General features: G+C 43.9%; 1 protein-coding gene across 2 annotated transcripts in view; it reads left to right on the plus strand.

The window, feature by feature from the left end:
- The window catches only part of CNNM1 (cyclin and CBS domain divalent metal cation transport mediator 1), a 47043-nt gene that overhangs the window by 9219 nt on the left and 23987 nt on the right, over window positions 1–13837 (plus strand). For both annotated transcript variants that reach the window (XM_024734955.1, XM_024734956.1), the window contains exons 2-3: window positions 8906–9049; window positions 11876–12016. In XM_024734955.1, the coding sequence (XP_024590723.1) occupies window positions 8906–9049; window positions 11876–12016 (285 nt within the window). The remainder of the gene's footprint in view (window positions 1–8905; window positions 9050–11875; window positions 12017–13837) is intronic.

Here is a 13837-nt window from a genome sequence, read left to right on the forward strand (position 1 = left end):
AAGGAAATAAATTTCCCCTTTTTTTTTTTTTTTTTTTTTTTACATTTAGTTATCCTTTCCAGGATATAACAGCCTTTATTATCAGACTCTCTTTTTATCTAATCTAAATCCCACAGGCTGCAGTCAAATTCCATTTCCTCTTTTTATCATGCTTTGTGAGTCCTCTTTTATTTGGAGAATATAGTAGCTCACCTCAATTCCATTTTTTAACAACCAAATACATTTGGTTGGGTTTCTGGCTCCCTTAAAGCATTTGGTGTCTCAGGGCAGGGGGCCTGTGGATTTTCCTAGTACTCTCTTCAATTGGTTTACCTCTAGGCCCACGTTTAGCCACCCCTGGACCTTCAATAACAACTCTCAATCCTCTATTTTCTGTTGTCTATTCCTTTCCAAACTGAGATTCTTCTCAATTCCTCCTTCCCTCCTTCCCTCCCTCCTTTCCTTCCTTCCATGTGACGTTATCTTGTGTGAGGCCTCCAGCCCTCCTGGTGCTTAGAGTCAAGTAGAGAGATATACACGAATCAATAAACAGTTACAAGTGAAGACAGGTGATTTGAATAAAAAGTATAGGGAACTATGAGAGCTTATAATAGGGGGGCCTGACCTGGTATTATAGGTTAGGATAAACTCCCCCCTCTCCCCTCAGAGATATTTGTGCTGAATCCTAAAGTGTGGAAAGGAGTTCGCCAGAGCTTTCCGGGAGAAGGGAACAGACATCCAAAGGCTCTGAGGAAAGAGGGCCGTGTGCGTGCCATGCAGGGTTCCTAGGCCATTTAACACCCATTAGGGAAAGCGCCACCTCTGCCACCAACCTTCCCTCTGCCAACATTATCTGAGTGCTGGGCTACCAGGGCTCTGGGAGATGGACATGGATATAAATATCCAGGAGCTGAAAAGAGGGATGAAAGTGATACAAAGCAGCCTGGGGTACAGGGAAGGGCATCCAGACAACATCTATGGGTGAGGGGGCAAGGGAGAAATAATTCCCTGGAAGGACCTGGGAAAACTTCTCTGAGGAAGTAACTGAAGAGGGACTCTGATAAGCAGTTAGGAAGGGAAGGGGCATTTTAGCTGAGGCGGGAGCTTGAGCTAGAAAAATAAAGGCAGACAGGGAACCGAGACAACATTCAAAAGCTGGTAAAACCGTGATTATAATGTTGCTTTTCTTCCAGCTAAATGGGGAGCTAGGCAGATTGAGGCATTTGTCAAACATAATTTACATTCCCTCCAAGTGCCGAAACTGTATATTTTAACTATTTTTGGTGATGATATTTCTAAAATGTTTTATACCCATTCCTGCCTTCCTTAACAAAGGATCCTAAATATAACAATCTTTTCTTGATGATCATGGTCATGAGAGTGTAGTTATTTTATGCTGTATTATAAAGCAGTTCTCCGTCTACTTTTACATTTTTCTCTGTCCTCTGGCTGTCAGCTTCTAGTTCTCTTTGAGTCGGCCTCAAGCAAATCCCTACCCTCACCTCACTCATCACAAAACCACTCTGTATCAATTCTATTTAACTGAGAAACCAAGTAAATACGTACGTTGAGAATTGTGTGCCTGGTGTATGATAGGCTTCAATAAATATTTGTTGAATAAATTATTAATTAGGCTTTGACTGGGAGCCTCAGGTATGGGGTTGATATATAGACCTGGGATAGTTCCTTCTGGGGCCAGATTCAAGACCATGCAAAGTCAGACCTCCAGATAATGGGTCGTTACTCTGCTATTTTTGCAGCGTTGCTTAGCAAGCCAAACTGCCAACCAGCTTAGAGTCTAGTGACTAACAACTATTTTTTCATGCCCTGGTGATGCTGGTTACCATGGTGTTCTGGGTGACATGCCTGGCTTTTTTTATAATTGCCTTTTAGTGGCTCGAGAAATTTTTGGTGATAAATGCATTGATTACTCTATTTCTGATGAAGTAGAGCAGGATTACTACAAAGTACAGCCTTTTTTTTAAGCTAGAGAAAGGGACTGTTTTGTTTTTCCAAATTTAGGTGATTGCTGCAGGACTGGTAGGATAACGTTTTTTGTGTTTCTCTTCCTGATTTCATAGAAAGTGATTTGATTTGATTGTATAAATTTTTTTTTAAAGTCTAGCATGTGTCAAGGTAATTTTTCTCATTTTATTCTTAAAATTAAAATACAAACATTAGGAGTTCAAGCTCCTTTGTAAACTCAAGAGGCTGTAACTATTGGCACTGTTAAAATTCTGGTATGTCATACATCATCACAAAGAAACGTCCTGTTAAGCCAAACTGTTTTTGTAGCCCGGGGCTGTTTAGCCTTATAAAAGCATAGAATTTTAGAGCCAGAAAAAAGCACGCTGGAGATCACCTGATCCCATCCTTTAATTTTAAGGCGGAGAAAACTGAGGCCCAGAAAAGACAAATTAATAAATTGCAATGATAATCCCTTATAGCTGCAAAGCATTTACCTCTGCAAAGATCGTTCCAAACAGTAACTCATTTTGTGCTCACCATGCATGTGACGTCAGTAGAATTTATCCCCATTTTGTACAAGGCACATGGAATCTGGAGACACAAGTGTCCTGCTCAGTGTTAGTGACTGAGGCAGAACAGGAAGCCACATCTGTGACTTGCTGTCTCAGACTGTGGAGCCACAGACATAGTCCGGGCCCAGTTCATCTGTTTACGAGCTGTGTGACTGTGGCAGGCCACTCTACCACTCTGAATGAGGCTTACCTTCCTTCTTCTTAAAATAGCAATATTGATCCTACGTTGTAAGCTTAACGCAAAGGCTAAAGATAATGCTTGTACAGCATTTAAGACATTCCACCATTTGCCTCTCTCCTCACTGATCTAGTTAAATGAATTCTGTCTAGTTAGTTGTTCTGTATAACAAGTGCTTTCTCTGATTCAGCCCATGTAGAAGTCATTGCATATAATAAGAAAATAAAAGTGAGAGCTGTTTACTTTGGATAGGGCCCAGGAGACCAAAACTAATTGTGGAAATTTCCTTATATTTCTTTTATCCTGTCATCAGTTCAGTTTCCTCCTGTATCACTCTGCCCTTCCTCAGACATCCCAGGCAAAAAAAAAAAAAAAACTAACCTGCAAACAAATATCACAGCCAGATCAATGAAACCCCTTAAAGCTGCAAGCAGTCCACAAAATGAAATATCAGGCTGGATGTGGGAAGGGTTGAGCCGGAAGGCAGACGTATTGTGCCGGGGAGTGGGGGGACAGTGACTCCTCCTTTCCCCTTCACAGTCTAAAGCCCTCCTCTGCCTTTGTGAGGTGCTGGGCATTAGTTCTGCATACTTTCAGCCATTTACAAAATAAGTTCCCATTTCTCTTAACACATTTGGGACAGGAAACCTGAGATCTGGCCTGAAATGTGGAGTCAGCAAGGTGTACTGGGAGAAGCACAGGCTATGGAGGCAGACGGACCTGAGTTGTTTCCTGACTTTATGGCGTACTAATTCTCGGCCTTGAGTGAGTCACTTATTTTTCTGAGTGTCATTTTCCTCATCTCCATATTAGTAATAACAATCCCCATTTTGCAAAGAGATGGTGAAGACCAGAGGTGACATATGAGCCCAGTTTACAGTAGGTGTGGTAATCACCACCATGGCAAAAACTGGAAAATCGAGTGGATGTTGACCTGTGCTCTCAGGAGTCAGCTTGGTTTAGATCAGAAACAGTCTGGAGAACGTCGGAGTAGCTGTAGGCGGTCTTCACCTGGAATGAGAACCTTCAGAATAGCGGGTTTTCAGGCCACCTCAGGTGTCTGGCTTCCTTCAGATAGGGCCCCCAGAGCCACATCTCTCTCTTTTCCCAGAGACTAGCCAAGTTTGGCCATAGCCCCTGGGCTGGCTCAGAACTAATAGATCTGCTGGACAACAAAGGCCCTTCTGTGTATCCTCCTCATATCTGAGATTGCTTTGTGGCCTGAGAATGACACCATCTGCCAAAGCTTAGCCAGTGGTGATTGTTAAGCCGAGGATCCTGGTTATGTTTAGCCTGAACCTGGAGAGAGTCAAATCGACCCCATGGGCAGCCTCCTAGGCCAGTTCTGTGCCTAAAAGGCCTGAGGTTAAAATATCCAGTCTTGTTTAGTTCGTCTCAGAGATTTCCACAAATCCTAGCTGGGTAGGTCCTCTTCAGGTCCCTGAGTTCACATTTTGACTCCACCATTTATTGGCTGAGTGTCCTTGGACCAGTTATTTTCTGAATGGGGAAAAAGCATTCAGAAATATTTTCAAAAGCATTCAAAATACTCTATATTTTGATAGAGTAGTGGGAAAGAAGGCAAGGTATATACCCTAAACCATGGAGGCCTCTAATGACAGGAATAAGAGCTCAGAAATGACCCTCCGTGGTTATTGGTCCATGTTATTGAGATGAGGAATAACTTCATAAGTGCAATGTTTGGGAGCAGTCAATCTGGTTTTAGTGGATAGTATGCCTTAGAACAGAAAAAAAAAACAAAAGGAGGACTGGTTAGGATATTAGTGCAGTCATCCAGGATACAATGAGGGCATGGAAATTAAGAACTATACACCCAAAATTGGAAGGAGGGAAATATGAGACTTCATTACCTTCTGGAACTCCTTCTCAGTCTCCTTTACTGTTCCTCCTACGTCATACTCACTGATATATCATCAGCACTTGGAACAGGACCTACCCAAGAAACATGCATAAGACATCAGTTCTTATTGTCTCTCAATAGATTCTGGAGAAAGCTGGGGACCTGGCCAAACATTTCTAATTCACAAAATGAGGGCTTCTCACAATTCTCAGGAACATCTGCTCACAATCTCCATGACTCTCCTGTACCCTGTGTGGAACCTCTTAACAAATTGTTAAGTTCCATATAAATGTTAATGATCATCATTGTCAGCCTAAATTATTTCACAGACATCCCGCTTTTCTAGTAAGTTGGAAGGAAACTGCAATCAATAGACTAGTAGTCGTGAGAAGGAACTTGAAAAATTCTGCTGGTCTGTAGAGGGACAGCTCAGCAGAAAAGGCCACAGTTCCCATTCACAGAACCTCATAGAAGGGCAGAAGAGGGGATTAGCCAAGATTTAAGCCACTCCCTCAAGTATGCCATTAGGAAGTAAACACAACACTCCACCGTGGGAGGAGAAATAATGCATATTGGAAACCAGCTTTTGCCCAGAAAAAGGTGAAAACACTTGGGAAATTTGAGCCCCCGCTGCCCCAGTTTTAAATACTTGTGAGTCATCCCTCAGGGTTGATAAGATCTTTGATAAAGCCGTGAACCTATTATGCCCCAGGCCCACAGCTCCCCAACACTTCTGGGGCCCAGGAGGAGAAGGAGTACCAGGAGGTAGTCTCTTAAAGGCCAGCCTTTTTGAGGGAAGGACCTCGGGTATGTGTGTCATGGGAACAGCTGGTTTTCTTGTCCCGGTGTCAGCTCAGAACAGGGTTATGTGATTGCTGATTCCTGTTCCAGTCTGTCCCCAAGAAACAATGACTTCCTTCATTTGTTTGTAGATCCCTACAGGCATTTGAGGGAATCATAAAGGCTGATTGTGAATTTAAAATGTTTCTAAATAGATTACATAAGTACATTGTCTTGAATATTACAATTAGGACTTAAAATCTCTACTGCCTGGTGATCACATAGCTTGTCCTCAAATTGACCTTATAAGGTGTACACAAATGGTGGATTTTCACATGGAAGTTATGGCACTCTTTGTGAAACAACATAAGATGTTAATTTATTTAATCCCATTATATGAACTAATCTCTTAGTGGCAGGAAGTATGGCTATATTGTATATGTTCTGGGCTCCACATAACAAAAATTATCCAATTATAGAAAATAATTTTGGATGAATTGGGAGATTGGGATTGACATATATACACTAATATGTATAAAATTGATAACTAATGAGAACCTGCTGTACAGCACAGGGAACTCCACTTTGCTGTACAGTAGAAACTAACACAACATTGTAAAACAATGCTACCCCAATTAAAAAAGAAAGAAAATAATTTTAAGAAATCACTTTTCCAGTTTTTTCCGTTATGGTAGTCATTTGTTTTGTCATCTGCTAGCACATGTTAGCAGAAAAGTGAGAACAGGTGCCAGAAGTTTAAGAACAGGTGTTAAAAAAACAACTTTAAATTGAGCACATACTAACAGTTAACATAATCTTATTTAAGCTACAAAACACTTCAGTCCAATTGGGCAGGATGTAGTTGTTTCAAAAGATAATTTTAGAACCACTGATGCATTTTAAATGTTAATTTAAACACATTGGTTTTTTTTTTTTTTTTCTTGGTACGCGGGCCTCTCACCGTTGTGGCCTCTCCCATTGCGGAGCACAGGCTCCAGACGCGCAGGCTCAGCGGCCATGGCTCACGGGCCCAGCTGCTCCGCGGCATGTGGGATCTTCCCGTACTGGGGCACGAACCCGTTTCCCCTGCATCGGCAGACGGACTCTCGACCACTGCGCCACCAGGGAAGCCCCTGTAGTTTATTTTTTAGAAAGGTTTTAGTGTCTGGGTTTAATACCGTCTATTACATCAACTATGGATTTTTATTCAGTCTTACTTCAGTTCCTCAGGCACTTATTGGCTGCCTGTTATATGGAGAGAACCCTGTCTCAGTGTATGAGCCTTTGTCCTGAAGAAGCTTATGATCTGAGGAGGAAACGTGGTCCAGTAGAGGACACACACATTGCAAGATACGAGAAGCGGCAAATTGTGATCAATGCGCTAATGGAGTTATCAAGGGCTTAGAAACACAGGCAAGGAGAGGTTGATTCAGATACAAAATGGGGCAAATCTGGGAGAGCTTTCTTGAGGAGCTGGCACCTGAGCTGGAACTCAAAGGGTCAGTGGAGACAGAGTAGGAGAAGGAAGCAGTGTGAGTGAGGACTTGGAGAGTGGACGTGGAGGAAGTTGAGGAGCTGGAGGTAACCTGGTGCACCTGGAGTCCAGGATGATTAGAGGATGCAGCAGGCACACAGTCAGAAAGATGGGGAAGAGCTACATTTTACAGTCTTGATAATAGCGAACTAAGGAGCCTCGATTTGATTTTGTGCACACTAGGGAGACTTGGCGGGCGTTTGAGCAGGGCAGTGGCCTGATCAGATCAGTTTGGGAGTAAGTGGAGAGATGGGTTGAAGGTAGAGAGGAAATTAGAGACCATTCTTGAGTGATATGGATACCATCTTTCCCATTATTAAAAATCCCACTGAGTAGCTATCTTGCGATTTGAGGTATTTGATACAGAAATTCATTTGTTTAAATGTTAATGGTTAATTATGCCTCTGGCAAACTGACTACTCCTCTTATCTGATATTTTTAGCAATGGCCAAGCAAAAGTTTATAAAGGGTAGTAATGATAAGGCATGAACTTCCTTTTTTTTTTTTCTGGCAAGAATAACATCTGAGTCAGTACCCTAGATATTCTCCTAATTTAAAGAGATGTTCTCTTAGCCAAGGAAAAGAACCACCCAGGTTGACATTTTAGAAACAGATCCAGGAAATGCATCTGTCAGCAACTGAAAACAAATCAAGGTGAAGCAGGACTGTTAGGTAAGACTCAGTCGTTCGGTTAGGACCGAACCTGGTTACCTGGGTTCACAATCCAGCTCTGCCACTTACAGGCTGTGTAACTTTAGGCTTATTACTTAACCAATCTGTGCCTCAGTTCTTTCACTTGTAAAATAGGGATAATAATGGTACTTGTCTCAGGGGTTGTTAAGAGGATTAAATGAACTAATACTGTAAAGTGCTCCGAATAGTACCTGGCTTGTAGTTAGAGCTCAATAAATGTTAACTATTATTCAGTGGTTGGGCAGTCAGTTAACTGCCTATGACACATCATAGTTTACACAGCGTTTTCACACATCCACCAAGTCATCTGAGCTCCACAATTACCTTATGGATATTGGTTGTCCTAGTTACCACTGCTGCTAACAAGCCACCCCAAAACTTGGAAGCATAAAACAACAATCATTTTATTATGCTCACAGATTCCTGAGTCAGGAATTCAGACAAGGTACAGTGGGAGTTGCTTATCTCTGCTTCTCTGTGACTGTGCCCCCAGCTGGAGACATCTTGGATGGCTGGGGAGGACACCAGCGGTGGGGCTAGATCCACTGCCAAGATGGCTTCTTCTCTAACCTGTCTGGCGCTTTGGTGGGATGGCGGAAAGGCCAGGCTCAGCTGGGACTGTCACCTTAGCACCTACATGTGACCTCTGCACCATGGTGGCCTCACGATAGTTGTCAGACTTCTTAGAGTGTTTCTACAGCAGAAGATACACGCCTTTTGGCCTCAGAAGCCTCATAGCCGACACTTCCCTGTTCTCTATTGGTTGAAGCAGTCACAAGCCTGCCCAGACTCCAGGGAAGGGATTAGACCACACCTCTCAGTAGAAGGCATATCAAAGAATTTGGGGGCCGTGTTTGAAAATCACCATACTGGTATTATCCCCTAATTCTAGATGAGAAGATTGAGGTTCAGTACAGGTTTAATGATTTATCCAGGATCAGTTGCACAGATAGTCACTGGGATAGTAGGGGGTGGGGGCAGGGAAGTTTGCTGGAGGAAAAAGGCTTCTAACCTAATTCTTCTGATGCCAAATTCTTGTTCTCTCAATTAGATTATTCATTGTCCTTCAGCTTAGATATACTTGCTAACATAGGAAAGTTACAGAAAAAAACATTTAAAATACATTGTGTATATTAGGTAACTTTCTTAAGAAGAGACGGTGATGTAAAAGTATAAAGTTTGCATTTATAAGAACTTGTACACAAACTTCATATTTTAAAGAGGTCCTGGGATGGGTTGAGTCCCAAGACTGGTCAGAGGTAAACTTAGTACAATTTTCTCACAAGGAAAGTTCTCTGAAAATGTCCCAGATGCTTAACTGTGACTTCCTTCGTCTCTAGGAAAGTCTCACCTGGCCATTGTCCAGCGGGTGAATAATGAGGGAGAAGGGGACCCCTTCTATGAGGTGATGGGCATTGTCACACTGGAGGACATCATAGAGGAGATCATCAAGTCGGAGATCCTGGATGAAACTGACCTCTACAGTAAGTGCACAGCCTTGGCTCTTGTCCAAGGCCATCATATTTTTCTCTGAGATTCTCAGAGCTGGCTTAGTTTGGTGAACAGTGTAAAAGGGGGTCAGGACAAGCCCCAGGCATTGCTGTGTGTCAGCCCCCTCCTGCCAGGAGCCGGCACGGCAAGATGCCCTGACTTGAACCATCCCTGAGTCACTGAGAGTGTGCTAGCTAAATGTTTATCCAGAGGGAACCTTCAGGAACACAGCCAAGACTATGAAAAGGAGACCTCCTGGCCTTTGGATGGAAAAGGAACCAAAGGAAATAAAGTGCACCTCGGATGACCCCTCTGCCCTTGTTTCTGTCCCCTGAGCTGTTCCTGGTTTGTCTCTTCGTCCACCTAGACACAGACCCCAGCACCCCCTGGGGTTCCACTCAGGATCCACTCATTCAAAACATCCGTGAGCCGTAGAGACTCACGAGACTGCCCACCACAACCTAAGCTAAACCTGAAGTCGCCCTTTTAGTCGCTCTTGTCCCTTGTGCGTTTTCAGCCCTGCCGCCTGGTTTCTCCCTCTCCCCCCGCCCCGCCCCCGGCTCTGGTCCCTGCTCCCTCCTTTCTGGCCTCCTCGCCCCCCCTCCCCACTCCCCCTCAGGAACAACACGGACTCCTTCTTGCAGATAGTGACTGCTTTCGGTTACTGAGCTTATCACAGCTTTGCTTGCAAACATTACAAAGGCCTGCTTTCCTCAGGGATGGGAGTGTTATCTAAATCCGTGGGAGTCCCTAGGCTAGGAAGTGTTTCCTCCTCCCAAATGAATTTCATCACCTGGGACAGCAGTCCCTTTTCCTCCCCTCAGATAACCCATTCCGGACCCCTATCCTTAGTTTGCTAGAGGCAGCTGTTCAGAGACTAGCTCCCTGTAGAAAAGGTTTTGAGACTCTAAGGCAGTGAGTGGTACAGAGAGAGTGCTTCACTTTGGGGTGAGACCTAAAAGGTGGGTCAGGCCTTAACGAAACATAGCAGGAGTGTCCCAGTGTCTGCTATTGCTGTGGAGCCCTGAGGGGGCTCATCTTCTTGAGTTAGGGGTTAATTTCTCCCTCCCCCATTCCTTTCTCCCTTCTCCACCTCTGCCCATGGCTCATGATTTAGAATTCCCAAATGTCTCAATAGATATAGTGGTGAAAACATTCACACTAAAGTGTTAGTGGCTGATAGTAGTGACAGGGGTCTAAATGAGTAAGCTCTTCCGAGGGCCTTTGTTTGAACGACCTGATACTCCGAATGCACACTAATAGAATTGAAGGAATGAAGAGGGAGATCAGAATACTGATTCTCCAACGATGAACTGTTCGGTGGCATTCTGATGGAGGAGGGAGAGGGGATATTTAGACAAACGTGTCATGCAAATCGGAACGTTACTCACTAGTCGCACAAAAGGACTGGTCTGATACATATATTTGCTGCCATCTTGCAGAGAGGGTTTTCCCACTCCGGCTTGAATTCTTAAGCGTTTTGAGAAGACCAAGGAGCCAGGAATATAGTGTTGCTTCTCCCTGGACCCTGACCCCCCAGGGCAGCTGGGCCTGGATCTCACCACTGTGGCAGCCAGACACAAGGAGTGTTAAAGCCAGGGCCCAGAGTCCAAGGCAGGCCCACAAGAGAGCAGTGTGGTGGAAGGCCCTTTCTCCCTCTAGAAGGGGGCCCCAGTCGTGTGGTGGGGTGAGCTCCAAAGGGAGGGGGAGAGTCCGAAGGAAACCCTGTCCCTGGAGTTCATTCCCTTTCATTTCCACTGTGTCCTCTCAGCCTGCACTGAAAGTTCCCTGCAGCCCTGTTTTTCTCTAGGCCAACTTTGGAGAAAACCCAAATCTGTTTCTTTGCTCCCCTTAACACAGGTTAAGATAGACTAAAGTTTCAAAATTTTACTCAATACTAAGGGAAAGCAAAAGAGACATGACCAAAGAAAACATTCCCCTTACCCCCTAAACATGTTTTTTAAGACAAGCTTTTAAAAAGCAGGAAGAAAAAATTAAACTGGAAAAAGCAGAGATTTTCTCAATTAGTAATCACAATAGTCCTGCCTGAGGCCGCCACCCAGAGGCCACACCTTTATGGATTACAGAGCTATTTCCATTTTTTTTCCTTCTTTCCTTTATTTCCCCCAGTTCTTTCCCCGTGGAGGGGCCAGGGTTGAAGCAAGAGAATTGTCAGTGGGGAGAGGGGGTGACTGCCCTCCTCCCTTGGGTGGCATGCCTCAGGTACCACTCAGAGTGTGGTTTAAATCAGCAGGAAGAGACCAGGTGAGCTCAGCTCTGGGGACAGGAGAAAGGCAGAGGCAGAAACCCCCTGGGCCCTGCCAAAGTCCTTGAGGCTAAGCGTGCAAGTTCCTCGCGTTTGAACGCCTTTTTGTAAGCATTTCACAGATAGGTTCAGATTGGAGTCTCATAATAAGAGACTCCTGAGATAAGCAGAAAAATTATGATTAATCACTAACCTTATTGTATAGATTAAAACACACCAACACTCTGATGCTTAGAGAGCTTGCACAGCTCGTAAACAGGGAGGCCAGCCCTAGAAGCCTGAACTTGGGAGCCCCAGGCTGGCCTTCCCCTTTTCCACTGTTCACCACTTCAGTGCAAGTAACACTGAGACATGGCAGCAGCTCCCACCTTCTATCCCTTATCCACATCCTTCCAGTCTCTGGGAAAGAGATGTTGCGGTGTCACCTACAGTTGACACTTTCCAGAAATCCCTGTGGCCCCAAAGGAGCTCTCTGTCTCAGGTGGCTATGGTGAAACCTCCAAAAACCATTAGCGATTCTGAGATAGCTGCAATGTGTCCCCTGTCCCGACAGCCGACAACCGGAAAAAGCAGAGGGTCCCACACAGGGAGAGGAAGCGGCACGACTTCTCCTTGTTTAAGCTTTCTGACTCGGAGATGAGGGTGAAGATCTCTCCGCAGCTTCTGCTGGCCACGCACCGCTTCATGGCCACAGGTATGATGACTCTGCCCGCCCGCATCTCCACCGCAGGCAGGCAAGGCAGCTCTGGAGGGTGGGACCCAGGCACCAATCACTTTTAATACCTTACGACCTAATTCCAATTCTGGGACTGAGAACCACTGTTCCAGGAGAGGAGGTCATCTTAGGTGGGGCGACAGGACTCCACATACTGTCATTTTCAGCCTCAGGCCTGATCTTCTAGGTGGGGAAGTAAGCATAATGCTCCTCTGCTTTTCTCTCTTCTACTCGAAAAAAGGGCTGAGGAATTCACCGCTGCACTTTCCCTTCCTCCACCTGCTTCAAGGCCGGAGTTGGTGGGCCCCAGAGGGTTCTTCAGGGAGGGACAGGCGATGTCCTGTGCAGCCACAGAGGCCCTGGGGCCCAGACCCTCCAGGGGCCATGTAGGCCTGTGAGCTACGAGTTCTTCAAATACAGATGTGGATTGTGAATACTGGAATCTTTAGAAAGGAAAAAAAAAGAGAGGATCCAAAGATAAACTTCTTCTTGTGAAGAAAGTAGTTTGTCTTTGAACCGTCTAACATTCTCACCCATGCCTAATGAATGTGCTGACCTAGAACGATCACACACATTGCTAAGTTCAATATGTAATTAATCTAACATGTATTTATTGAGTATATAATGAGTGCTAGTACTGTTCCAGTTACTAAAAAGTAGAAAATTTTAAATTGGAGCTTCTAAGAGAGTTACAGATGTAGAAAATAAACTTGATTACCAGGAGGTAAGAGTGGGGAGGGATAAATTGGAAGATTGAGATTGACACATACACACTACTATATATGAAATAGATAACTAATAAGGACCTACTGAATAGCACAGGGAACTCTACCCAATACTCTGTAATGGCCTATATGGGAAAAGAATCCAAAACAGGGTAGATATATGTATATGTATAACAGATTCGCTTTGCTGTACTGCAGAAACTAACACAACATTGTAAATCAATATACTCCAATAAAAATTTTTAAAAGTTCAGGTCATAAAGAAAATCAGTAAATCAATAAATCAATACATAAATAAATTGGAGCTTCTTTAGGGTTTTCAACATGTTATCTAGTTCTGAATACAGATTTCCTTTAATTACTGGCTGTCTGATTTCCTAGAACAAAACAGCTGTATCTGTTAATATAATGATATACCATAATAGTGTAGTATAACATAACAATATGAATAATAATATCTATTAATATGTAAATATGATAGTGATGCTTCTCATTATTGAGAACTTCCCACTTAAATAATTAACTGTTCCTGTTAACTTGAAATTTCATTTCATTCAACAGATACACGTCATACAAATAAGTCAGATTAAATTCTCTGTATTTCATTTGATTGTAGCATTAAAACTTTTTTAGCCATGTTTACATGGCTTACTTATCCACGTCCAACTCAGTAGTTGCGGCACGTGGGCTCAGTAGTTGTCGCACATGGGCTCTAGAGCACAGGCTCAGTAGTTGTGGCGCACAGGCTTAGTTGCTCACGGCATGTGGTATCTTCCCGGACCAGGGCTCGAGCCCATGTCCCCTTCATTGGCAGGCAGATTCTTAGCCACTCTGCCACCAGGGAAGTCCCTCTTATTGCTTTTTGAACAACTTTATTGAGGTATAATTGATATACAAAAAAACGGTACATATTTAATGTATACAACTTGATGAGCTTGGAGATAAGCATACACCAGGAAACCATCATCGTAATCTATGCCATAAACATATCCATCACTTCCAAGAGTTTCCTCCCACCCTCTTTATTTGTTATTATTATTTTTGCATGTGTGTGTTAACATAAGACCTACTGTCC

Source organism: Neophocaena asiaeorientalis, unplaced genomic scaffold (assembly GCF_003031525.2).
Source record: "Neophocaena asiaeorientalis asiaeorientalis breed wild unplaced genomic scaffold, Neophocaena_asiaeorientalis_V1.1 scaffold240, whole genome shotgun sequence".
Taxonomy (NCBI): Eukaryota; Metazoa; Chordata; class Mammalia; order Artiodactyla; family Phocoenidae; genus Neophocaena; species Neophocaena asiaeorientalis.